Below are 27,665 nucleotides of genomic sequence, written 5' to 3'. Positions count from 1 at the left end.
GGTTTGCATATATACAAAAGTTAAAAATTTAAACTAAATTGGCTTTTCCATGACTTTTGTCATTTACACAAATGTCCTTGACTTTTCCAGGCCTGGAAATTGAAAATAAAATTCCATGACTTTTTCAAATTATTTTCAAGGCCACGGGAACACTGTCATAATTAAAACAGACCATGCGTGTGCTCTACATACTGCAACTATGAGTAAGTCTGTCGGTGTAGAAGCGTGCACATAAATGTCCAAAACACTGGACTTCTAAGCCGAAGTGCATAGGTGGGTGGCAACGAAAAAAGTTCTTAAAATGTCTTAGAGATTCGAAAAATAAAATTTGTAATAAAACAATTTTTGTCTGTTGTGATATGCCACACGCTTTGAGTGCATTCTCATAAGTAAACTTTGCAAATCTGATTTGCTATTTGTGCTGCAAGAAAACAGGTAATTACTGTATTATGCATATTAAAAGAGTCATCACATGACCTTGGTGGTACCATTTGATTGGTTACTAGCATGTTAGACATGAAGACCATGGAATCAAAATATGAATATGGAAGAGGCCAAAGTCATCACGTGACCTTGATTAAACCATTTGATTAAGGGAATAAATGTGTGCTCCGGAGGTTTTTAACACTCGTTTAATACCGCTTAGAGTCTGGGTGCTGATAATTACCCGAGCCGGAGGCTCGGGTAATTATCAGCACCCAGACTCTAAGCGGTATTAAACAGAGTGATAAATACCGACCGAGCACATATTTATTCCCATTCATAAATACCTTATCCGTAAAAAAATATCAAATAATTCGTTCAAAAAATCCCGATTTTGTTCAACAAGTTCACTTCATGCTTTTAGAAACATCCCTCTAGCAAAATAATGGAGTGTTCAGCTGGCGAGTAAGATGTAAACAACCCTTTTATGGAGATTGACGCGCGCGTAACATGTTCTGCGCGATGTCACGCAGAACGCACCTGGGGCGTTGCGTTTTGAATTTAGAACTATAAAATTCTGACTCGCTTGTAGTGTTGCGCATGCCTACGTGAGGATTGTGAACGTTCAACCAATGAAACGGTAAGAGGCACTGGATTTTTAGGAGTCCACATTTTATTGTGACACTGGAAAAGTGTTTAAGACCAGCTAGCCATGTCTTTATCATCAGTTCAAGACCGGCCACGTGACGGGCTCTCGACCAATAGGAATAGCTAAACTGTCTGAGGTATTTATGAATGGTTATTAGCATGTCAGACATGAAAACCATGGAATCAAAATATGAATACGGAAGCAGCCAAGATCATCACATGACCTTGGCAGTACCTTTTGTTTGGTTACTAGCATGTCAGACATGAAGACCAGCTAGAGAATCAAAATATGAATATGGAAGAGGCCTAAGTAACCACGTGACCTTGGTGCAACCTTCGATCCCATTGGTCCAGACACTAGTATGTTAAACCAAACCTCATGTTTATGTAATCCAAGCTGTTGACAGGTGCATATTTGTTGCTGCCGTCAATGCATTCGATGAGGGCGTCGTAGTCTGGATGGCCAAAGAACGCGATGGACTGGCGAGGCTTGACACTCTCCTCTGATGTCGTGTCCAGAAGCACGCGGTGTTTCTAGGAGAGAAGTATAGTCAGTCACTGGTGTCATGACATCAGGGCTCAATTCCATGTCTCTGCTCACAGTAAATCGAAGATTCTTTGCTAGCTAAACCAGAACATTCTGAAAATGACAACTTTTCTTTGTTTACTCACCACAGCCAGGTATTTGTCTGCAGTCCATCTCTGCATAAGGTCACCAATATTCACCAGAATACCGCCCTCTACCATCTGCGCTTGCATGAAGTCACCTTTGCGGGTCCGTACCTAATCAAAGATAAACCAGACTGGTCTACAAAAACCTGTATTTTAACCGTCTGCTGACCACAGCAAGCTTGGTAGTTTTAATAGTGGTAAAGACGCCTACATTATTAAACAAAATACGTACAGAGCCAGCTTGTTAAAGTGGTATACACGTATGTACATTGTTCTGTGATATTGCGTTAATAATTGTCGGATTTGACCCCCCCCCCCCCCCTTTTTGATTTTACGGAAGGCTGTGTCCAGAGAAAAAAATGTGTCTACATTTCAGATTTTTTTGCTGATAAAAACCGCACCCTGCGAAAATTCCTGGATCCACCCCTGTGTGCGAATATTCAAAATCCCAAAAAGTTTGCAGGTACACACACACCTGTGATGTTATTTTATAGCGCTTTTAAGCCGCAATGGAGTATCCAATCGCTTCACAATTATTTTTTCCCCTGTTTCAATGGGCAAACACTCCTAGAACCTTCTCCACTCCGTGGGGAGCATACACGGCCGGTAGGCAGCCATTTCGGCACTCTTGGCCGTAATCAACCTCTCACAGTCACCAACACTGCCCTTACAGGTACTCATTTACTCCTGGGCGGAGAGAAGCAATGAGTGACAAAGGGCATGCAATGTTGCGTGCAATGTTTGATCGCCATGGCACGCAGTTGCAGCTGGCAGTTTTGAATATCCGAATATTCGGTTAAATTTATGGTGTTCGACTCGTGTGCCGTGGTACATGGGTTCGAATCCTGACCGTGGGAACATGGTGCTTGCGCTCCTGAGCAAGGCGCTTTACCATTATTGCTTTGTCCTTCGGATGGGACGTGAAGCCGTAGGTCCCGTGCGTTGTGTAATGCACGTTAAAAAACCCAGTTACACTTATCGCTAAGAGAAGGGATTTGCCCCGGTGTTTCTGGCAGTGGCTGCTTAATGCGCCGCAGCACCTTGTAACCCATTATAAAGGTGCTACATAATGGTTCTCATATTTCTCATGTACTTCATTTACCTGTCTCTAATAATAGACATAATTTCCAGTGCCTTGAGTACCTAATTGTTAGTAGATAGGTGCGCTATATAAGACTTCGGTATTATTATTATTAAATACAGTTTTAAGTAATCGAATACTAAACTACTCAAAAATGGACAGCCCTACAATGGACAGTCAGTCAGCCAGCCAGATAGGTTACTAGTCTAATTCACAAGTGACAATCAGTCAGTGAGTCAGTCATGTATGAAGGGGACTATCAACTGGCCCTCTCTCGGACCAGCAAAAAAGGACAGGATTGGAATCCCGCCCTCTCTCGAACATCCCTGCATTATTGACACACCTCTAGTCCTGGCCTTTCCTGGAAGAGTAAAGTGATGCCACCATAGTCTGAATGTTCTCCACAGCGTGCCTGCTCCTCCTTCACGGTCACATCTTTGAAGGCGGGATAGTACAAGGTGCGCAGCGTGGTGCCGCTGTTCTCATAAGACTTGACGTGGTGCTTCACAAACAATAGGGGATCCTGCAGACAGAAGGAAAAAGACCTTTGTAAAAACTACATGAAGGTACCCAACAAATGTTCTAGAATGTCTCTAAACCCTAACCGAACTCAACCCATCAAAGTTCAACAGCAGGTTTTGTTTAAATCTGTTGGGATAGGTACAGTACCCCTAAACTGATGGTCTTTTACACTCATCATCATCATGTCGGTTTTAAGGCCGTTGTCCAGTCTGTTCTGGGTTGGTCTGCTTTCTCCCTATGGCTCTCCTCCACTTGGCCCTGTCCATCGCATCCCTCGCATTGACTCCAAGCAGTCGCATGTCATCTGACACGGAGCTCTGCCAAGTCTTGCGCGGTCGGCCGACGGGTGTGGGCCCACCCACAATTACGTTGGTACACCTCTTGACCCAGTTGACATCCTCCTTTCTCTCCACATGACCAAACCACCTCAGCCTGTGCCTCCTCAATACGATGCCGATCCCCTCCACTCCCACTCTCCTCCTCACTGGGGTTGGCATACCTCCAGAAACTAAAGTCCAACAGTGTTTGTGTACAAATTCCCATGTGGGTGTTGGAATGTGCCAGGACGGGTATGGTTCCTAGTAAATTAGGCTGGGGAGTTAGGGTTCATGTGTGTATCGGAGAGTCAGGTTGGCGTAGCCTTCCACCGCTGTGGTCCGGGTTCGATTCCAGTCCAGACCACATGTGGATTGGTTTTTCAGTTCCTAACTGACTGCCTGGTTTTTCCCTCAGAATATTCTCCTGGGATTTTCTTCCCACCTGTAAAACTGTAATTTCTTCTCATTGTCTTCTCTCAACAGGTTTCTTCAGGGTTTCGAGCTGCAGTGCCTAGCGCACTTTTGAGGAATCCTTGGTTTCATTACCAGAAATAAATCAAATAAACTACAACATTTAAATAAACTAGTAATCGCAATCCACCTGACTGAAATTAGCCAAAAAAAGAACCATGAAATGAACAAATGAAATCCCCATTTTATACGGATGGGACCACAAACCTCAAGTTGCAGACCATGACCCATGACCTCCAGCACTCTCTGATGCAGTGCCAGGCAAGGATCCCAAAAGTCTGATAGTACTGACTTAAAGTTTGGACATTCTGTTTCAGTTGGCCAAAGACTCTAAATTGAAAACAAAAAAAAACCAATAAAAATATACAAATAAGTTCTGGGGTTATTTGTTTGTATGAAAATGAATACATGTAAAACTGCTGCAAACTGCTCACTGACTGGATTGACCTAAAATACTGTAATACAGTAAAAAAAAAAAAAAAAAACCTAAATGTCGGGACTATTATTTTAGGGAATTTGTGCATGTAGCACTTTCAAAATCTAGCATATGAAAACCCAATTCATAAGCTTTGTTTTAGTACAAGAATCATTCAAATCACTCATGTGCTTTTCAAGTTACGGAATTTAAAACACAACCACCGTTTTAAAGTTCAGTCCACGAATCACAAAAAAGGTGTGCGTTGCTTTAGCAAAACGAAAACAATTCACACACATCCCTATGTGATTTGTTGTCGTTTTGCTGAAAGAACACTTACCTTCTTGTGATCCGTGGACAGAACAGAAAAACGGTGGTTGTGTTGAAAATCCTCTAACTTGAAAAGCACATGAGTGATTTGAATGATTCTTGTACTAAAACAAAGCTTATGAATTGGGTTTTTATATCCTAAATTTTGAAAGTGCTACATGCAGAACTTCACTAAAACAATGGTCCCGACATTTGGGTTTCGTTATTTTTGACTCACTCTGTATACATATCAACAAAGTTAGTGGGCCTCATGTTTCAACCCTAGCCGTATCTTTGTCAACGAATCTTCGTCAAAGGCAATATGACTTGGTTATCACAAATATGATTTGGATATGCTGGAATTGTAATATGCCAAATTTTGACAGTAGCCTATTCAATACTGGCACCATAGTTCTTGCAAAACAGCTACAGCAGTTTGGAAACCTTGGATGAAGAAGAAGTGCAATATATGAAAAAAAAAAACATATTCCAACTGTCAGTGGAATTTCAACTGTCATTGGACACAGGTGTTGTTCCGACAGACTGGTTGCTAACAAACATCACGCCATTTTTAAAAAAGGAGACCGATTGATTCCATCAAACTATAGGTTGATTAACCTCAAGTCTGTTTGCTATACGATCTTTGAACTCATTCTTAAATCCAACTTAATGAAAAATCTGGATCAAAACAACATATTGTCTGAAAATCAACACGGATTTTGTCGAAACCACTCATGTGAGACACAGCTCATCAACACCATTCATTATGCAGCTTCTCATCTGGACCAAAAACAACCGGTCAACATGATTATTATGGGCTTCGTGGAAGCGTTTGACCACACCAAAGGCTCTTTCTTGCAATGGCTCGTTATGGAATACGTTGAAAAGCACTCAGATTGACGGAAGCATTTCTCACCCACAGAAAACAACGAGTGGTAATAGATGGCAAATGCTCTGAATGGGTGAATGTTGAATCCAGCGTTCCCCAGGGTATGGTCACTGGGCCACTGGATTTCCTAGTGTTCCTAAATGATCTGCCACAGAACTTAACATCTAGTGTGAAACTGTTTGCAGAGGATTGTATTGTTTATGATAGCCGGATCAGAAGATGCTGGCAAACTACAACAAGACTTAGATGCTCTCACTGTGTGGCAGTCAAAGTGGCAAATGGAATTTAAAGGGAAAATACAACATTTGCAAACATCAAAAAATAAAACTACCAAATCATTTTGAAATACCTTGCTGGACTGTTAGTGAATGACAGTGTAAAGCATCCTGTAAAATCATGGCACCTGGTATACTGTCATTTTCAAGAAAAGTGGTATTTTTGTATCAATTTCCAACGCTGGTCGGCCGACCAGCGTTGGAAAAAACTGGCTTTTTTTCAAATACTGGCCCCAATTGACCATCGCACTTGTTTGCAATCGATTACACACCTATGAACGGGTACAAGCCAGCTAGACTGGTTCCCTGACCTTACAATTTCCCAATGTATGTAAACTGCTCTGTTTCTTCTTATATGGAGTCAGGGAACCAGACTACAGGAAAAATGATTGTTTTTCTTGGTTTTTATAGCATTTTCGAACCCAAAACCTAAAAAAAGTAAGTGTAACTATATTTGCTATATATTTCCAACCCCCAATTCCATCCATTTCTGAAAATTACAGCAAAAGCAAATGATGTATATTCCCTTTAATCCCCAAAAATGCTACGTCCTCAAAGAGGCCCATTAAAGATCACTTCATAATTACACATACACCCAAAATAATACACAATTGGCTGAAACAAAGGAATACCCACATCTGGGTGTAATACTAACTATAAAAAATGGCCAACATTAGCAGGGCCTATGGGACATATTCACAAGTTGGCCATTGAACTGGAAGTGATTTGTCGAACTTGCGAAGAGAAATGGAAGCAAGTTAATTCCTAATTAATTACAGTCTGCTTCAATGAATAATTTTAACTATGTAATTACAAATTCCCTAATGTTTAAAGCCAGATAAAAAAACAAAACAGTAAAATAATTACATTGTAGTACTCGTACTCGGTACTCGTACTCCTCGAGTACCTTTTTGGAGTACTTGTACTCATACTCGTACTCGAATGTCAAAGTACTTGTACTCAATATGACGGTACTCGTACTCGAATGGCAAAGTACTCGTACTCGCACATGACGAAATTGTACTCGATCATCAAAGTACTCGTACTCGAATAACAGTACTCGATAAAACAAAGTACTCATACTCGAATAGCAAAACTCGATAAAAAAAATGCAGTATATCACTTACGTTACCACGGCATTATTTGATCGATACTTTCAGTTTCAAATGGTCGATTGCAGAGAAATCGAAATTTTCTTTACTCTACGCAAGTCCGGACAAACACAATTAACAGCTAGCCGTGACTGGGTCTGTTTGTAGGTCTGTTTGTGGGTCTGTTTGTAGGTCTGACTGGGCCTGGGCCAAATACGCACAATGACCCATTTGCCGTATGTTTGCACAATGGCCAATCATTGTACCCACTGTACGCTGAGGTGTTCATCAAAATGGTTGTACGATTAACTTGGGTGATTGGAGCAAAGCCGTTTTCTGAACCTCGGATTCGGTACTACCCGGTACATTGTATAATACAGGTCCAGCCCCATTGCCAATCTGCATGAATGGAGAAAGAGACACAGCCGAAACCGAGGTTTAAAAAACGGCCCCTAGTCTGGTCACGGCAGCAGGTCAACAGCAGCCTAGTCTTAAACAGAGGCCTATGAATGGGCATATGCTTGCTCTACAAATACCGTATCTCCTTCGTTTTGTTCGTTTCTAGTGTTGCCGCGGCTAAGCGCGGCGCTTCGAAAGTCTAGCACAAACACTGTAAAATATCAAGAGGAGGTATTTTCTAAATCTTCAGGCAGTGCAGAATCGATATTTCTCTCAAGGTATCTAAAATCATGACATGTGTATGATATTTCCGCCATGATGGAAGCTTTGACCCGAAAGCAATAACCTCGGCCATGAAAATGGTGCAGAGATGAAACTGGCATATGGCCAAAAAATCGGAAAATATGTCGAAGAAAAATACATGTCCGAAATCTGGGCCGCGCTGCATTACACACATGTACATGCATGTACAATACACTTCATGCCCAATTTCCGGACACCTACTCCTGCTTTATTTTCGATTCAAACAAAATTTTACGATGAAAATAATGGTCAGTGTTTTCATTGCATAAAATGCCCGAATTACAGTTAGAGTAATGGAGCCATCAATAAAGAAGTTCACTTCTTACTTGAGAAAGTCGAGGAAAAAGTCTGAAAGACAAGGGCACCATTCATGGTGTGCTTCAATCATATCCATTCAACCACACAACTCCACTATTCCACTTCGTGGGGAAAAATCAGGTATAATCGTCTTTCTCTTCTAACAAATGCCAGTGAAATGTTTCGCTAATGCTCTCTTCGCTATCCTCGAGAAAATCAACACGATTTTTAAAACATTGCATTTTGTATAACTAAATTTGAAACCTCAGAAAATCGCACAACATAATGATTTTATCCACTGGATCGTTCACAAGGCTACCCGTTCCCGACCGGCCATGTGCTAGCGCCGGACGGTACGGTGCGGTACGTACGCTGGTACCATTGCATATTCGCACGCACGTGCGCCACAGTGATTTTTCCATGTCACCTGTCAATGTTTAACCTTTTGTCCAGCCGGAGAAGGCTCTGGTCAGTGTTATGCCCTGTGTTTCTACCGTTGAAACACTCCAATAACGACTGGTGAAAGAGATGAAAACTACGTTCGCGATGATTTTAACGTGCCATTTCCATCGACTTTTCTTCGAAATTATGATTGAAATAAAATGACATTTTGTGAGAAAAATCCTTACAAAATCAAATTTTGTGGGACACACTGACACACGTTGGAAAATTCAAAAAGTCGGTTTTCCGATTAAAATCGGAAAAGTTTCATCTCTGAATGGTGGCAAAGTTGATTCTTCTTGCCAGGATTTTTTTCATTCGATCTTTCAATAGGGCAAATACATGTATTCATACCTTTCCCCTGAACGTTGCTAGCATTAATTCTGTACTCAACAAATAGCAAGCTTCAAACACACATCCCCAACCTAATAGGAGTGGGACGGACTTTCATTGAAACTAGTCAAGCTTTACGCCAATTCCGGTGTAGTTTCGTTTTAATAAAAAAGCTATTCATGTTTTACCCTCTGCAGGTTTTTCCTCATAAAAACTCAGTAGACCGATAAATCCTTGCCTAGCCCCAAACTTGCCATCTACCGATCATAAACATAAAGATGCATTTGGTCTTTTAGTCACTTGCACTTGTACTCGTACTTGGAATACAAGTACTTGTACCCGTACTCGTACTCGGAAGTGGAAGTACTCGTACTCGTACTTGGACGTTCAAGTACTCGTACTCGGAGACATGTTCTTGTACTCGGCTACCGAGGTACTCAGCAGCAGACTGGGACCGTGAGTGGATAAAAAGTGCAAAATTACTACTGACGTTTTTACACTCACCATTAGGCTAATTAATGCCCACACAACACATACATCAAAATGATATAGTTGCAAGCATGTCACCTGCGAAATTTGAGACCTTAAATCCAATTTTAAGGCAAGTTTTTGGCAGTTCAAAAACCATCCACGTCAATCTCCATGCTCTGGAAATGTGTGTGTGATTCCCAATATATTCTGGGTAGGTGTAGGTAGAGCCTTGCAGCTTACTTGTTTTTTAATCGATGGCCAAATGAACATAGCTCCCTCTGTTAAAAAATGAAACATTTTGCATTCACTCAGATCAACAAGAGGGCGCTGTTTTATCTACACGATGAAAATGTTATAGCTGAGGAGTCTTTTTGCACAATGCATTGCAGTACACATCAACGTGATGTCTCACGTATGGATTTCGATAACTCTCTGCAAAATTAGAATTAAAAGCTGAATTTTTTGTGATGCAATGCTCACAACAGCAACTTAGCGAGGCAAAAGTTTCGGGGATTATTGAAGAAACTGTAGTGAGTAAGAAGCTTGCAAATTTGATTCACACTGGTTTTATTATGCAGCACAAACATTTGCACGATATGGATACCTTAAGTTTTGGGACTCTCATACACAGTATTGAGAGTCCCAAATTTTCGGACTAACTCAGCAGTACTCGGTACTCGGAAAAAAAGTACTCGACTACAACACTGAAAATAATGCTGCAATGCATTGTGCCTGCATAAATAGTCTGGCGCCATCCCATTGAACAGCCAACACTTGAAGAAATATGTTCAGGGAACTCAACCAAAATGGCCAACTCGTGCGTAAGGCCCATAAGGACATCTATGTCAACTGGCCATGCCCCCTTCCCCAACGATTTCTTTTTTAATCGAGAAGTGAAGACACCGTTTTTGTTTTAAATGTTTCAGGACATAATTTAAAACGTTTCGCATACTGGTATCTCCCTCGCAAGCCATCAGCTACACATACCTTTTAGTTTTAATATTACAACGTGGAAATTGCGCATGGTACTCCTTAATCCCAAAGCTTCCCCTTTTTGAAACAAAATGAGTCAAGCCCTCTTCCCCCCCCCCCCCCTCCCCCCTCCCCCCCCCCCAAAAAAAATATTGGTTATGGATCTGTCCATGGTGAGGTGTAACTGATATGTTCTCGGACAAACAGTTGCAATACAGCACGCAAATACTTACATCCTCTGCTGTCATTGGGTGATAGTTGAAGAGTTCTTTGAGGTCACCATGAGGACGGTCAGGATTCAGTCTAAAAATTACCAAAAGGAGATTTGATACAGTGTTTAGCAAATTAACAGGCAGTATGAACACAGCACTTCCCAACTATTCCCCACAATTCACTGTGAATCATAGTATTTTTGTGTGAATTGTTTCAATACAAAGAACATGTTGTATCACCATTATAACAAGGGGTGAAAGAGGGCACTCAATGTGCTCCAACAAACTGAACTGGTGCAGTCTTTTTTTGAGCAGTTATATGACGAGTGTCAAATACCTTCATTAACAAAGTACAGGCCTAGGCCTACACTTGTACCCATGTACATGTACTTGTAAAAGTATACAATTTGGCAAAGCACTAAGGAGTAAATGGGTACGGTGAGGACAGAGGTGGTTGTTGTCATTAATTTTAGCTGCTTTGTGCTGCAATGGCTGCATGGAGCTGTACAATTCCCAGGGAGCTGAGATTGTACATGTATGTATTTGGAATGTTTCATTGGCCTATTGATCAGGGGTAAAAATAATGAAATGCGCTTTGATCTTCCTTAAAAGCCAGATATTATTAGTATTAAAGCAAGTTTAGAGAGCTGTGGCCTCGTGGTTTGGAGCACTGAGTTCATGGTCTGCGGGTAATTCCGCGGGTTGTGGGTTCGAGTCCAGCCTGCGGCTATGGTGCGTGTGCCCTTGGGCAAGGCACTTTGTCAAGCATTGCTTCTCTCCACCCAGGAGTAAATGGTTACCTGTGATGGCAGAGATGGTTATTGTGATTGATTTAGCTGCTTTGCGCCAAAATGGCAGCATAGAGCTGTATACTCCCCAGGGAGCTGAGATGGTATTTGGAATATTTCATTGGCCCAATGAGCAGGGTAATAATACATGTAAGTGCCTTGTATCCTTTGGCAATTTGGCATTCTATAAATCCAGTTACATGTATATACGTGTAATGGTACCACTAAGGAGACACGTTATCGTAATTTCTTCGCATGATGGGAGACATCGGCCACTAGGGAAACATTTTCATGTCTCCCTAATGTCGCAGCCCCCCTTAAGAAACACAATTTCACTGTCGCAATTAGGTTATTGTTGCCTGTGGTCTAATTAGTAAACATACCAAAATTCGTGGAAAAAGGACAAGGGAATATTGGGTTAGGGCACATAGAAAGTTTGAAAAAATGTGTGCACAAGTCTATGGGGATGTCTCCCATATGTCCAATCCAGGGTAATAAGTATTATTATTATGTCTGTTTTTGATTGTTTAAATTTACATATTTCATGAACAGTCACATATGTCTAAGGCCAAAAAAAAAGAATAGTTCTGCTTCCGGTTACCCGACCGACCCTATTTTTAGGCTGCGACCCTAAAAATTTTATAGGCAATTCCAAAAAAAAAAAAAAAAAAAAGATTGAATAAATAAAAATAAAAACCTTATGTCTTGTCTGTCTTCACAAAATACCCCTCAACAACCCTTTTGCATAAAAAAATGCTTGTATTTATTGTTTTCTTACTTACATTCGCTATTTTTTCAAAAGAAACCTCCGTTATTTTTACAAATTCGCTGCGTGATTCAACTACTTCGCAATTCGATGTCTGTAATCACGTGCGTAATAAGCGCAATGCGGCGACGACTGGTTCCCGCCGCGCCGCGCAGGGGCCAATTATGAAAATGCGGTAACTAGTCTGTGCACGGCTATGCGATCGTTAGCACAAGCATGGCTATGCAGGCGCAGGCACGTGCTCTGTTAACTGGTTGGACTCGACATCGTAAAAATGCTGAGAAAGACATCGTAAAAATGCCAAGAAAACACCGATAGAGAAAGAACATTTTTGCAAGTTAAATCACAGATTTGATCTAGCTTGTCTGTGTATGTATTTTCCGTGTTCAAGAGTTCATTTTGAGATCGCACTACTCGTATTTTGAGTGATACAATGCAGCGTGTTTCCTGAAATGTTCGACCCGTTGGCCGCGGGCCACACATGTACATGTACAGTGCATCACACACTTCGGAGTTTTGGCCAGCTCCCCTTCTTGACTAGCGTTGTGCCTATGGTGCGAACGACCTGAATTTCCCACAATTTTTTTTACGAATTATCGAACGTAAATATATTGACAATAATTAAGGTAGGTTTTATTCACTTTTTGTGGCCATTTTGTGTATAGCTTTTGTAGTGCAATGGAAATAGTTCAGGCTAAAACTTCGCATATAATTGAATACCCCATTCAATCTGCATAAAAAAATTGGCAAAAAAAAAAAAATTTCCGACCGACCGACCCTATTTTTGAAAGGCATGTAATCGGAAGCAGAACTATTCTTTTTTTTGGCCTAATGTCTGAATATATACATGTACATATGTATAATTTCAGCCCCGCCTGATACTTACTTCTCTCGTTCCATATGGACGTAGCCATGATTCTCCTTGGGGTTGCGGGGGTACTTGTTCTTGATCTCAGCTGGCAGATGAAAGAAGTCCTTGGAAACCTTCCACATGCGCTCCAGCTGTTGATAACATTTAACAAGTGTTGACTGCGGCAATCTGGAATATGGCGTTTTAAATGAGGGGCACATAGCACACACGGCGACATATCCCACATCACAGCAGTCAACAACTGTTTTATGTTGTGCCAATTAGTGAAAAAAAAATAGAGGGATGTTACACAAATATTGAATGCTTCGAGTGGTGTATAAAACTAACCTCCCGAGGTTATCCATGGACATTCTATTTTCCCGAGGCGAAGCCGAGGGATAATAGAATGCTCCATGGATCACCGAGGGAGGCTAGTTTTACTTCACCACGAGACAAAGCATTCAATATTTGTCTTCTAACACTTCACCCACAGATTCTGCTTGGTTTAAAAATTTTAAATTATTTAAATCTGAACACAGTTGAAATAAACTTCAATTTCAATACAAAATTGGTGGAAAATGTATTTCTCTCTTCCAAACTACCCCTTCACGAAATGTTTGAACCCAACTCTGTGGCGAGCTCTCTTTTGGAACAAAACGCGCTACGCGCAATGCGCACACCAGCATGCATTTGCACACAAATACCGCGCAGTGGATATAGTACTTTGGTTGCTAATGGTATAGTACTTTTGGCCGTGCACAGAAAGATAGCAAAAATAGAAAGTATCATGTGACTCGCTGTCGGCCAATCAAGATACAGAATCTGTGGGTGAGGTGTTACAAAACTTACTATGCAAAGCAGAGGTACTTTATGAAACGCATACATGTACATGTATGAAGTGAACACTTGTTTTTACAGACTGGACATGTGGCTGTTCTAGACCAATGAAATTGCAGTATAAAAGCACACGATATAACAATTACGTTAATTTTCTTTTCATTTTAACATCTCTTCTTTTTAACAGTTGATTTAATTCAGATTCCAACTACAGAGTTATTAACTTAAATATCTGACTATATCATCAAAATAGGTTAACAAATCATCAACGTACGGCACATGTAATAACACTCTCAGTATTTTCCTGCTTTTTGATGATGTCGTCACCACGCCTCTTTGTATATATTACATATTAACAAATTATTCTACATGTATGTACTCAGCAAGTTTCATGACGAACAGACCTTGTCTTAGGTGTTTTAAAAACGGCATTTTTGATGACATCATTCTCCGTTTATTGGATAGATCCATCAAATGTGTACGTAATTGTTACACACGCGAAATGACAGTCCATGTACATGTAACGATCTCTAGAATGGGATCGATGCGCGTACAGGTATACATGTACATGTACATGCATAAAACACGCCCGAGTGCAAACGTATTGGGGCAGGCGTCAGTTTTTGTGAAATGGCTCAACGTTTAAATGTTTAAACGCTGCTTATGAGTATTGCTAAATGTTTACAAAATTAAAGTTCCATCCATGTGACCTAACAAACCTACACGTGTAACAAAAAGTATAGCATGTTTAGTTTGTGAAATATGCTGAAAAGATTTAAAACTCATTAAAAGTGTATCCATTTGGATTAGGGATGGAATGAAAATTTTTTTTTTCTTAACTGTATGTGAAAAAGCCAAAGATCAGAACAAAAGCAAATGCCTTGCTGCAACAATGCTGGAATGCCAATCAGCCATTTGATTATTTTAAACCATAACCAAAAATGGGACGATTATATCAATCAAGCTACAACAAATTACTTGTGGGCGTATGTGTTCACTGTATACCACATAGCACCATCTTAAACATACGTGTATAGTCCATCATTTGTAATTTGTGCATTTTGTTCGTTTGGAGCAACAAAAGTGTTCAAAATCTAATGAAGGATACTGAACAACTAACCTGATGAAGTTTCAGCTCAGCTTCAGCTGTATATTCCGAGAAAAACAGCATTCTAGGATCTCAATTTCAAATCAAAAGTTGCTGAATCATGTTTTGAATTGGGCCTGAAATCAGCGTCCGAGACACGTTCTCACTGAGCCGATTGCAGCTATACGCGATGTCTCGCACTGATCCGACGAATTATAGCAACCGCGCGCGTCTTAAGACGCACCGTTGGAAAGGCCTTCTTTCGTTGATTACTTCAAAATGACAGCTTGCCAGAAAGAACAATTTCACAGGGAGTTTAGTCCCCTTACTATCTTTCAACCAAGTATGTTTTTCAACAAGAATTACGCCAGTTACTTTTTGGATAGCTGCAAATGATGGACTCCAGCTTTAAAGTTCCTTCACAGTCTCCACAAATACACTGAAGTAACACATGCATGCATTCCACAGTACTCACCTTCTCTGGTGGGAAATCAGCATTGACAATGTAAAAGAACCCAATGGTCGTCAACGCATGATGGACACTTTGCACCAACTTCTTGAAAGCCTCGCTGTCATAGTCTGGTTTGTCCAGTGACAGCTTGAAGGCACTGAAGTCAATGACAGGGATGTTGTCGGTAGAATCACCCATCTTTTACAACTGACATCTGAGACTGAACCAAAACAAAGAAACAAATACGTAAACTAGAGGTACTGGTATAACTACATGTATGTCTGTTCGACAAACAAATCATAGGGCTTTTCCACATGTTGAGTTTTCTCTATTGGTGCTTTTTTCATCCATTTGCAGTCAGGTACATGCAAATTATGTAAATGATCACGACCATATGACGTACGGTAGACCTGATTCTATATTACATTTTTATGACATCATAATGATATCGTGTTTTTTAACAACCCTGTGCTCATAAGCACAACCTACAAAACATGTTACAAAAACATTTTTTGGCATGATGATTTTGGCATGTTTTGTTAGCCAGATTAAGTGAAGATTATTCCCAAAATTGCCAAAAATATTTTAAAATAAAAACAAGACAAACAAAATGATGTTGATAAAATAATCATGGTGTCACTTCTCAACGCACACAAATACTACATGTACGTGTGTACCGGTATGTGATCTTTGTGCCAAGTTTGGAGTCGATGTGATGAAAGAAAATGTCAAATTTAGCCCTCATGTGCAAACATACATTCTGTCCCAAATTGTCTTTGCAGCCAAAATCAATCAAGTGACTGTTTTCAACCCTTAAGAATTCCCAGCCCACATAAAGCAAGATTGACTGCCTTGGACTGATGAAGTAACTTGATACAGCTACTCCAGGTGGGCGATAAAACAGCTGCGACCACATTGGCCTGTTTTGTCTGTTAATTGACCCAGTTGGATTAGTCACAGTGCTTGCTACTGCTGGTGACTAGCCCTTGTTAAAAGTATGGCAGGGGAAGTGGAAGTGAAAAAAAAACTTTTAACTTAAAAAAATTCATAAAAACAATCAGTTCAAAATCAACCTGGTGACTTCATCTGATGTCATTTCAAATTTTGCATCCATAGCGATAGCATTATCTGAATTCCACCAAGTTTTATGACGATTGAACCTTCTTTTATGTGTTAAAAAATCACACATACATGCATGTGTACCGTATTTTTATGTTATAAAAATCACACGGTGACATCATCATGGCGTCATCTCAATTTTTACCTACATGTATAACAATAACCTGTCTAGGTACATAGCAAGTTTCAACCCAATTGGACTTGTACATAGTTCTCTAGAAAGGACTTTATAATTACATGTATGCACATTTTAGATGACGTCACATCACATGTGATAACGTCATCACAATACATCTTTGTGGACCATCTTTGCTATTATGTCTTTGTATAGAGTGTGCCTAAAAAAGTGGGACATTCAGAAAAACAAACAATTAAAACTGTAACTGTGGTTTTTTTTTTCTTCAATATAATTATATGTAACTGTAACTGTGTTTTTTTCTTCAATACAATTATATGTATAACTGTAACTGTGTTTTTTTCTTCAATACAATTATATGTAACTGTCCCTGTGTTTTTTTCTTCAATATAATTATATCTAACTGTAACTGTGTTTTTTTCTTCAATATAATTATATAGGCTATTACCGGTACATTAAAACCTGACTACCGGGTACATTTATTTGTCAATCCACTCAAGGAAATCAACATTAGGTTGAAGGAGTGTTCACAACGTATAAATAAAACAATGTTTTTTTCTCAAGTTTTTCTTAACTACACGAATACAAAGGAAATGTTGACAGTAGGTATGGATGGTAGGTCACCGTGGGCGGGCCGTCACCGTGTTATGGAGAAGTTTTGTATTGTCAGGCAAATTCGGACAGAGTTATGGGGACTTTTTGCTGTCCCCATCTTCGGTCCCACAGTACCATTGGACAACTTGTGAGTAGTCCCCACAACTACAAAACAAGTACCGGCATGTGTTTGTGTCATACAGACAAAATGCTGAACAACAACAAAGTGAAGCGGAGGGTGAAGAGAGAAGCCATGCGGCAGAGAAGAGGAGACCGAGAGAAGCAGAGAAGACGAAGGACTCCACACCTCCATTGTCTGTCAATATGCATTCCATTTCCCAATCAACCATGCCACCATCTCATTCCATCCCAGCTGTGTCTGCCCTTCCTTCACCATCGCACAGTCCATCTCCCTCTGTTTCTCATCTTGACCAAGCAATTGTCTACTTGGGAGTTCAAACGAATGTGGGGGCTCACAAGGACACTAATCCTGGCAGAATTAATGGAAGTGGGGCTCACCAGTCTGCTAAATCCTGGCAGACTTACCAAAAGCAGGACTCATCAGGCTGCTAATGCTGGCAGAATGACTGAATATGATAAAGACAATAGTGTTAATAATGAAACTATAATGACTGAAGAAAGAGCTCATCAGACTGCTAATCCTGGCAGTTTTAATGAATAAATAATGAAGAGTTCAAGACAGTAATGATGGCATTAATGAAGAAATTTGTGAAGAGTGACTTTAAAGATGATGCTATTAACAAAGCTATGTAACCCTGTACATATTGAAATATCACAAAGAAAGAGTTAGTAGGGATAAATGAAGATATTCATCAAAATGACTAAGAATAGATAAAACTAACGTGTGAAATGTGTTGTATCAGAGGCGGGCCAAGATTGTTTGTCCATGAATTAAGCACGGAGGCACACACCCCTTCAGGCAGTGAGAGTACTGTCCAGCGTATAACCCTACTGTACCGGTACGTGTCACAAATGAGGCAAGAAGAATCACTTGTAAGTTGTCTGCATATCTGGTTCAAGTGACAGAAATCAACGTGGCTGTCCCAAATCCCGAGCATGCGCTAGATCAACTCAATGCAGACAGGCTTGCTCCAGTTCCAGACAAAGGACAAAATCCAGCCCTGATGACAACTCAATATCCAATCCAAATCCTGAGAGTGACCTTGGGGACAAGTTTGAGGATGTAGTCATAAGTCCAATTGCCATGTCTGACATCCGAAACACCCCAGATCATCGTGACTCTGACACGCGCGATGAGGCCTAAACCTGTATTGAATTGAAGCGAGACCCCAAAAATGCTTTTCAAGCTGCAGGTAAAAGTTGACACTAGTGCTCGAGGCAACAGCTCGAGGCAACACCTTGCCTCTTCGCATGTACCTTCGCATGCACCATTGCATGTATCCAGACAGACTCACTGCTGATGGTTTCCCAAAGTCAGAGTCTGTGTCCAACCAGCACACCATACTACGCGCCTACAAAGACACAAAAATCAACCAGAATGGATCAACAACACTTACCTGCCAGCATGAACAGAGTGGATGGAGTAAAAGACGGAATTCTTCATCGTAGAGTCCACAGGCCCAGAAATACTCGGACTGCCCACATCACGACAACTTAAGCTCGTGACCCTACACTGTGCAATCACTAAACCAAAGTGTCCCCTATCAACTCAACAGAGGAGCTACCGGTACAGCGGCAGTATCCTGACCAGTTTGACAGAATTGGCAACTTTCCAGGCACATACACACTTGTACCACATCGCTTCTCAAAGATGGAGTACAACCCACTATCTGTGCCCCTTGTTGATGCCCCATAAAGCTAAAGGCAGCTAGAATAAACAACATGGAGCAACAAGGTGTAATCAGAAGCCAACTGACTGGGTGAGCATCCTTACAGTCTCCAGGTGTGAAAATGGCAAACTCAGAATTTGCCCTGATCCCAAGCGCATGAATAGCGCGATCAAAAGATGCCTTACCAGAACCCCACTATAGAAGAAATTACCTACATTTTCTTGAGTGCCCAGTTCTTCTGCAAGTTAGATGCGAAGAGTGACTACTGGGTCAGTGCAACTTGATGATGACAGTTCATTACCCACGACTTTCAACAGTCCCTTTGGGTGATGTGGTTACCTGACACTACATGTATGTTTTGGGCTTGTGATGAGCCAAGATGTGTTCCAGATGAGGATGGACCAATTTCTCGAGACATACCGGTACCCAGGCACCATTTGCATCACAGAGGACATTGTGGTCTTTAGTGCAAAAAACGAGCACGATCTCAATCTTCATCACCTGATGAAGGCACCCGACCAGTATGGTTTGATGTTCATCAGTACAAAGTAATCGACACTCCGAACATCACGTTCTTTGCATGATCTACATACCGGTACAATGCCGACAAGCATGGCATGTACGGTATCCTGACCCTGACAATGTTGCAGCCATCAAGAAGAAATGAGCCCCCTCAAAAGAGGACAGCACTCCAAGAATTTCTTGGCATGGTGATTTACCTTAGTCCCTTCATCCTGCACCTGTCTGAGCACACAGCAGACCTCAGAGGGCTATACTGAAGAGAGTCGTTGACTTTGCCTGGTCTCCTTCACACCAGATGGCATTTCAGAAGGGCAAAGATCTCATATGTACTTAGATGATCCTAACCTAATTCGACCCCTCGAAAGAAACCATAACAAAGTACCCGTATATGCATTAAGCAGAGGCAAGGCCAGTCACCTTTGCATCGAAATCCGTATGCACGACAGAACAGCAATACAATAATATAGGCCTACATTGTGCATGTACAGAGCATGAGCTCCTTGCTGTAGTCTTTGGATGTGAGCGTTTCCACACCACAATGTAAGTATATGGCAGCAGTTTCACCATAGACGATCAAGCAAAAATCACTCAAGTTAGCCCCTCCAAGACTTCAGCGTACGGTACATATGTACATGTATGATGCTTCGCCTCCAACCCTATGAAGTCAAGGTTATATTGTCCTGGAAAAGAGATGTTTCTACCCGACACCCAGTCCCGCTCCCAGTACCAGATGACAACCATGTTGACCTAGGTCTACATGTGACGTTTGTCAGGTTTACCCACCACGACTACACGCACTGCAACAGCACATTAGACAAGGAGCTAGGTTGAGTTTAATTAACAATTTGAGCACATAAGGTTTGATGGTACCAATCGATTGCCCGTCGGGGGGTACATAGTTCCGAAATGGCCATTCTTAAGTTGCCCTAGGTCGGATGGGGGTCAGGGGACCATGGTCAATTGTCCAAAATTTCGAGTTTAATTAACATTTTTGGACTTAAGTGTTGAGATTGACCCCCTGATACCAAAAATGCTACTTAAGAACGGAAAAAAGTCGGATAAAGTTACTTAAGAATGATTTAAAGATTGTATACAAATGTACACGTACATATGTATGTATACTGGGTATCCTGGTCAATAGTGGAGCTCCTTAGGCCCATTATTTTTGCCCAAACCGTGCCCAAATTTGTGATAAGAGCATGAAATATGGCATGCAGATCCAAAACAGTCTGAGAATCATTTTAAGAGGTGGACCCACCTTGAAACCTGCCGATTTGGGGGCGGTGCTTGATTTTTTTTTAAAAGGGGGTGAAAGGAATAAAAACTCAGAAGAAGTGTATTAAACATTCATTTTCCTTCTTTTTCCATGCCTTGAAATAAATTTGGACATGATGACATAAAACATTCTAGCATTTTAAAAGTCATATTTTCCGCCCAATTTGTGGGCGTGGCCTAAATGTGTAAAGGGGTGCAGGTGTATACGAGTGGTTTGATCCGATTGTGACAAATAATGTGCATTTTTGTGGCAAAACCATTAAAATTGGCAGGCCTGTTTGAACTTAAAATGGGCTGAACATATGTTTACGAGAGGGATCCACTTTGGAATTTGCCCACTGTGGGGATGAGCTTTATTTGAAAAGGGGTGCACAAAATCCAGAAAACTGTATTATGTGCTGCAATTGCTCTTTAGGTCTATATGCTTCAAATAGGCGTAGCATATGAAATAAAAACATTTTAACGTTAAACCACTTGTTACTGTCACTCATTTGGTGGGCGTGGCTTAAAATCTAGGGGATTTATGGAAGCACCTTGATTCAAACGATGCCCAAATCGTCATTTTGGTGGTAAAAACACAAATTCTGTGTTCGCAATCTATACTTTTACAATACAATGTAAAGACAATATTATTGGTAACAGGCGTTTCCGTTTTGCCCCCCCCCCCCCCTTTTAAGCAACATGTCAAAGTAGGGGGATTAATATTCGATACATTTTTGTACTGGTTCAAAGTGCTTTAATAGTGATCTGTCATTCAAATATTTCATATTAAAGGCTTCAAGCTAATATAACCTATGTGTACATCTTAATCAACTGTCAAGAGTCAAAGAGTATCCTTAAATGCATGTAGGAACATTTGCATTAGCAAAAAGAGTACCTATCGATTAACGCTTTTCTGCAATTATGCAGAAAAGCCATAATATTTGTTTGTGCAATTATGTTTCAACGTATTGTTTTTGTGCAAGCAGCTACATGTACAATAGTGTAAAATTTCATGGCTTTCTGCATTCATAAACAAAAAACCCTGTAACTTGACACAATGACAATCTAGCTAGTACCCACGCAACAGCTGTTACAAACAGGTCTTCATGGTTTTGCATTCATTTCTATCTCTTTTTATTAAAGGGTACCTTGTGCAGATGTTGCCAATATCCTCGAATTATATCAACAGAGGTCATTTTACACATACACTACCGGTAGCTGTAATTTCCATCAACACTGTGGGATGTAATATAACATCAAACAAAAGGCAATTACTATTGGATTGTCAACACTAAACAGGAAATGCAGAACACAAGTCAGCAGAGAAAGATGTTGAACATTGCCCCTTCGTCAAATGGATGAACTCACAATGATCAATTTAATCTTTTAAGATGGACACATTTCAATGTACCGGTATTCTGAACGAAATTATCAAAAAAATATATTCTGCATATGACAATAAACAATTCAGAAGTTTTTTTTAAAATAAAAGAAGCTATTTTGCAGTATTAAAGGATTGGTTACAGACACAGTAATTCAATTTCTTGTAAACTATGACTCTGGCAATCACTCAGTTCTTTAGTTAAAGTGTCGTCGTCCATCGGTTCCGAAATTAATTCTGACATCAAACTGTTTGGGTTGATTTTGAGGCAAATTCCTGAAGTTGAATTCCACCATAATGTCAATATGTACACCCATTTACAAAGCATCCCAGAGGCTTAATAACACCTTGACCTAGGTTCAGATCCCTGATAAGGTTGACAAATATTATAGGCACGTATAAAACTAGAGGTTTGTGTTTGTTGAGTTACAAACGCAGAGTGGTCGGGCTGGCATATTTTTTTGTGTTTACAGTGACTTAATCATAATTGAACTGCACATTACCCCTCCCATTACCCTGCACCCATTACCCTGTGTTTTTCACAAAGAAAATCACACAACCTGCAGTTGAACTTGTTGCTTTACCTCGACAAGACTTGTAGGCCTATCAGGAAGCGCACATCTGGTGCTGCATGGATGGCTACTCAGGCATACCACCAGTTGGGACTATTGGTAGAGTTAACGAAGCCTCTAATGTCGTTAGAGTTTATGCAACAGAATTATGCTAATCTTAAAATAAAATGGCTTTTTTGTTTTGTTTTGTTTTTGTCTTTTGCATGGGCATAATAAAATTCTGCACTAAGGTTACGACATTGGTAGAATTGACAGAGCGTCTCACGTCGTTAAAGTTTATGAAACATAATTATGCTAATTTTAAGATAAAATGGCTTTTATATTGTTTTTTGTTGTTGGGCTTTTGCATGGGTATAATAAAATTCCGCACTGAATTTATGACAACGGTAGACTTGACGGAGCCTCTAACGTCGTTGGAGTTTATGCAACAGATGCTAATCATGTCATAAAATGGCTTTTATGTTTGTTTTTTCTTTTGCATGGGCATAATAAAATTCTGCACTGACTTTACGACAGAAAAGTTTGTGGCTACACGCTGTGGAAATATTAATTTTCAGCATTCAGATATGAGAGGAAAACTGGTGAGGCGCGATTTCAATCGGTTATGGACAGAAATCTTGTTTTCCATTTATTTGAGGCTAATTTCTATATTTTGAATTCACCTAACTTTGGCCTTCCGGCAGCCCTGGAAGGAAAGATCAAACGACTTTGACTTTAAAAAAATATTAAAATGTTTATCAGTTAATGGTCTATCTGATTACAAGGTGCGAACATGATTGATCGTTTTGTTTAAGAGTTATAGGTGAAAGAAGATGGTCATTTTTTTCAACGGAAGTCGCTTGTACTTTGATACCAGATGACGTCATCATGACGTCAGGGTAATATGCACCACTCGGGATGAGGGTCGATATATATTGAAAGTTACAAGTTCATATCATACACTGTTTAGGAGAAAAGCTGCGGAGAAGTATTGTACGGGAAAAAGAAAAGAAAAGAAAGTAGAGATTCGCATTTGTTGTTACAAACGGAGAGAGGTCGGGTAGAAAACTATTTTATGAAACACTGTCCAGTTAAGTCATGAAATTTTTTGTGTAAGAGCAAAGGATCACAAAATTAATTCCTTTTCAGGAAAATCAATTATTTTGTTTACAAAATGCATCTTTAACGGTGTGATAAATTTCAGTAAACATTCTATGTACACATACAAGTTATTTCTGGCTTGATAACGTCATTAGTCAAAAACGGAAAGTGCATACTGATTTAGTTCGGAGTGGATGTTCATTGGAAAGTTAAATAACGTATGAAAATTTGGAAAATATAAGTGTGTATATTCATAACACCGAACTTCCAGTTTGATGACGTCACATTATTTGGAAGCAAAGGTGAATATTGTAATGGTATCGTTATTTGGGCTAAGATATACGACATGGATCAAATGATAGAATTAAATTTAAAATATGATCGTTAGCAAATTCTCATAGAAGTAACTTCCGGTCTGATGACGTCATGAATTTGAAACCTTGCCAAGTTCTCTGTGGTTAATCAAAGAATATCAAAGGGCGATTTGGTAAAATTTGAACCGATGGTTTTTAAATTAAAGCAAGCAAACACTGTTTTATGTGCCTCTAGGGGGCGCCCTTTCAAAAAATGACGTCATCACACTGGTTTTTGTGTCTGGCATTCCTCACTAAACACTATCATAATTTATATGTGTGTAGTAAAATGCATCCGGTTTTGAATTATATTCGGTTTTCATTGCACTTCCGGTAACACCGGAAGTGAAGGTCAAGCGGTTTTGTGTCCGGGGACAAGAAATGTTTCTCACGGCATAGTCTACAACATCACGAAAAAACGAACACAAGACTCTATTTAGTTCAAAAGATATGGCGCAAACTATTTTGTCAAAATTTGCCCTTAAATCACTTATAATTTGATACCTGATAACGTCATGATGATGTAACAAAAGATATAATATCTCTGCAACATGGTACAAGTTCACACTAGGTTTCTGGATCATACCGTAAACCGTTTGGAAGAATTTCTGCTTGTTTTGATTTTCAGGCTAAAGTCTTCATTTTGAATTCACCTAACTTTGACCTTCCGGTAAACCCGGAAGTAAAGGTCAAGCGAATTCACGTACACGACAAAAAATGTTATCAATTCATGGTCCATCTGATTACAGATTACACACACTAATGATTATTTCGTTCACGAGTTAAAGGTGAAAGTAATTGGTCACTTTTTCAGCTACAATCGCTTGTAATTTGACACCCGATGACGTAATTATGACGTCAGAAAAATATGCACCACTTCAGATGAGGGTCGATATTGAAAGTTACAAGTTCATACCATGAACCTTTTAGGAGAAAAGCCGCGGAGAAGTATTGTCCGGAAAAAAAATAAAGATTTATCAGAACAATAACAGAGAGTGGTCGGGTTGTGCCTGACCACTCAAAGAAAGAAAGATTAATCCTAACAGATCCAAAGAGTGGTCGGGTTGTGCCCGACCACTAAAAAAACCCCATCTTCTCCTCACAACTTTTTCAGACTTGCAACACATACACGTGTAACTACCGTGCAAAGGTCACTGTTGAGAAACCATTTCAGGACCAGACGTTAAAAGAAATACAAACAAGAAGTTCTGAATTAAAAAAAAAAAGGTAGTCTAAAGACACACAGATATTGCTCTACGGTCTAAATAACATTTGCTTATTTACCTGCTTACATGTATCTGGACATGAGAGTAGAGGAGATCCAATGTTCTCAATCAAAATCGTTTCGACATGACCCAGAGGACCTGCAGAAAAACAGAAAGTAACTTTCGAGTGGTGAATCTACCTTTAACTTCACTGGTTTTTTTTACAGCATTGCAGAAAGCCTCCTGACTTTGTTATGGTCACTGCACACACTCAATGGTGAACTAGTACTGTAGTTCAAAGCTTAACCACCTCCAGTTTATTTTCCTTTGTGTAAAACACCACTTGCTTAGTGAAAGGGAAAAATCCCGACCTCGAGTACATTCAAATCAGGCAAACCATGCATTACATGTAAAATAACAATGCATTCAGAAACCTTCATTTGCCAGCCAAGGCAAAAAAAAAAAAAGTTCTGCTTCCGATTACATGGTATTTGAAAATAGGGTAGGTAGGTAGGAAATCATTTTTTGGGGGCAATTGTTTTTGTGTATGATCATATGGAGGTGTCTGCGTGTAGTCAAGGGTAAAAGGTTCGGTGGTAATTGATGATTTCTGGGTTTTTCCCCCCTCATTTTTCCCATAAAAAAAAAAATTAGGGTAGGGGCTGTCAAAATAGGGTAGGTAGGGTAACCGGAAGCAGAACTATTATTTTTTTGGCCTAAGGGGTCAAAGTCCCAAGTGTGCACTACATGTATTCCATTCAGAACTATGTACACAAACATTCAATAGTAGGCCTAAGCTTTTATTTGAAACTAGAAACTGTTCACAGCTTTATACACGTACACTATACGTGTGTATTGTACATACATGTACTGATTATTAAGGCAACAGCCTAACTAGGGGCCGGGCCTTCACGGGTCTAGATCGAACCCCCCCCCCCCCCCAGCTCCGACTCCAAATTTTTGTTCATAGAAATACATTACAAAAATAATGTGAAACCCCCCCCCCCTGCTGTGACACCCCCCCCCCCAAAAAAACCCCAAAACACCCCAAAAAAGGTTTTAATGAGCGTTGGATTTGAACAGCGGCAACATTGAAAGTATGAGCCCCCCTCACCCCCCCCCCCCCCCCAGTATTGATTTTACAGAGGCCAAGTGTCCGGAGAAAAAACCCTGTCTACCTTTCAGCACTGTCTTGACTTGCTGATGACTCAAACCCCACCCCCCTCCCCCTGAAAAAAATCCTGGATCATTCCCTGGTCATTGTAAAAATGTTGATAACACATGAATCTGGGACAAAATTAAAAAAATGTTTCCAATTTTGTTAGGAAATTGCCTAGCCGACTTAGAAAATTTGCTTGACCCACCATTTATGATAGACTATGTATACAACCGCTGAAACGGCGTCTAGACACTACCTTCTTTCCCATTTTTTAGTTAACTGGTCACAAAACAAACTGAAATTGAAAATAGCGTGAATTCATACCGTTTTCACTGATGACACTCCCGCGCCCGGCTAAACAAACTTTTCTCACGATTGGTTGAACTGGTACCCATCGTCATTATCTAAAGAGTACGTGAAATGACATGTGAGTAGTCTGGGTTTAAGACCACAATTAGCTTTAAAAAAGGTCCGTCCGTCCGGGAGAGGGCGTCGTGACAGCACAGACGGAGATCAATGGTCGTGACCAGGCGCAGGCTGTACGCATGATTTTCCACCTATCGGGCGTTGTCTGCATATCATGGGTTCCCATCAACTTCCATTGTCATAATTTTCGTAAGACCCGTTCATGTGAATGCCAGCTCATTTATCATCATCACCACTGATGACATTAATATTGCTCACAACTTGTGTCTTCATAACTGACCCCTTTAACATTAAGTTGACGTCTTCGAAGAATTGGATCAGTTCCCCATCTCCGCGCCTCCCGAGTCCATCATCGGCACACCTCAGCTAGGGTGTACCGTCCTTGGCCGCGGCGGACTCCTGTTTTGGCCTTCGTTAATGACCTAGCTGTAGCATCCTATACCGTTTATGAAGACTTCCATATGTCGGCAATGTTTGCTGATGACAACGTAGTTTTCATAAACACCGATGATGCCACCAACTTGATCGACCTTACGCAGTGATTGACAAAGGAAATGGCTTGCCCATCACGGGCGCGGGCCGGGCTTGGGCGTCGGGAGGATTTTTATCTCAGTAAACAAGACGAATCAGGTCGAGTGGGAAAAGTGCAAGCACTTTAATAAGTTGCTTCTCAGCAACGCCCACACACCTGAAGCGTCGAAGAAGGAAACATGAAATAATCCACAGACTA

The 27,665-nt window shown here is 40.4% G+C and overlaps 1 protein-coding gene across 4 annotated transcripts; it reads right to left on the bottom strand.

Moving 5' to 3' along the window:
• Positions 1–1,100: 1,100 nt before the first annotated feature.
• On the bottom strand, positions 1,101–26,925 carry LOC119721243 (2-oxoglutarate-dependent dioxygenase htyE-like). 4 transcript variants are annotated; one of them, XM_038191221.1, is made up of 9 exons: positions 26,834–26,924; positions 25,430–25,509; positions 15,345–15,540; positions 12,982–13,097; positions 10,563–10,632; positions 4,342–4,464; positions 3,168–3,347; positions 1,744–1,854; positions 1,101–1,605 (listed from the first exon to the last, which is right to left on the bottom strand). In XM_038191221.1, the coding sequence occupies exons 3-9, from the start codon at positions 15,516–15,518 to the stop codon at positions 1,429–1,431; spliced, it is 951 nt and encodes a 316-aa protein (XP_038047149.1). In that variant the 5' UTR covers positions 15,519–15,540; positions 25,430–25,509; positions 26,834–26,924; the 3' UTR covers positions 1,101–1,428. The 4 variants fall into 4 exon arrangements, with proteins under 4 accessions (XP_038047149.1, XP_038047151.1, XP_038047150.1 ...); XM_038191223.1 differs by having other exon boundaries at positions 1,429–1,605; positions 25,438–25,509; positions 26,834–26,925; XM_038191222.1 differs by lacking the exon at positions 26,834–26,924 and adding an exon at positions 26,715–26,798 and having other exon boundaries at positions 1,429–1,605.
• Between the last annotated feature and the right edge of the window lie 740 nt (positions 26,926–27,665).

Source organism: Patiria miniata, unplaced genomic scaffold (assembly GCF_015706575.1).
Source record: "Patiria miniata isolate m_02_andy unplaced genomic scaffold, ASM1570657v1 HiC_scaffold_13, whole genome shotgun sequence".
In the NCBI taxonomy this organism is placed as follows: Eukaryota; Metazoa; Echinodermata; class Asteroidea; order Valvatida; family Asterinidae; genus Patiria; species Patiria miniata.
This window is presented reverse-complemented; position numbering and strand designations above follow the sequence as displayed.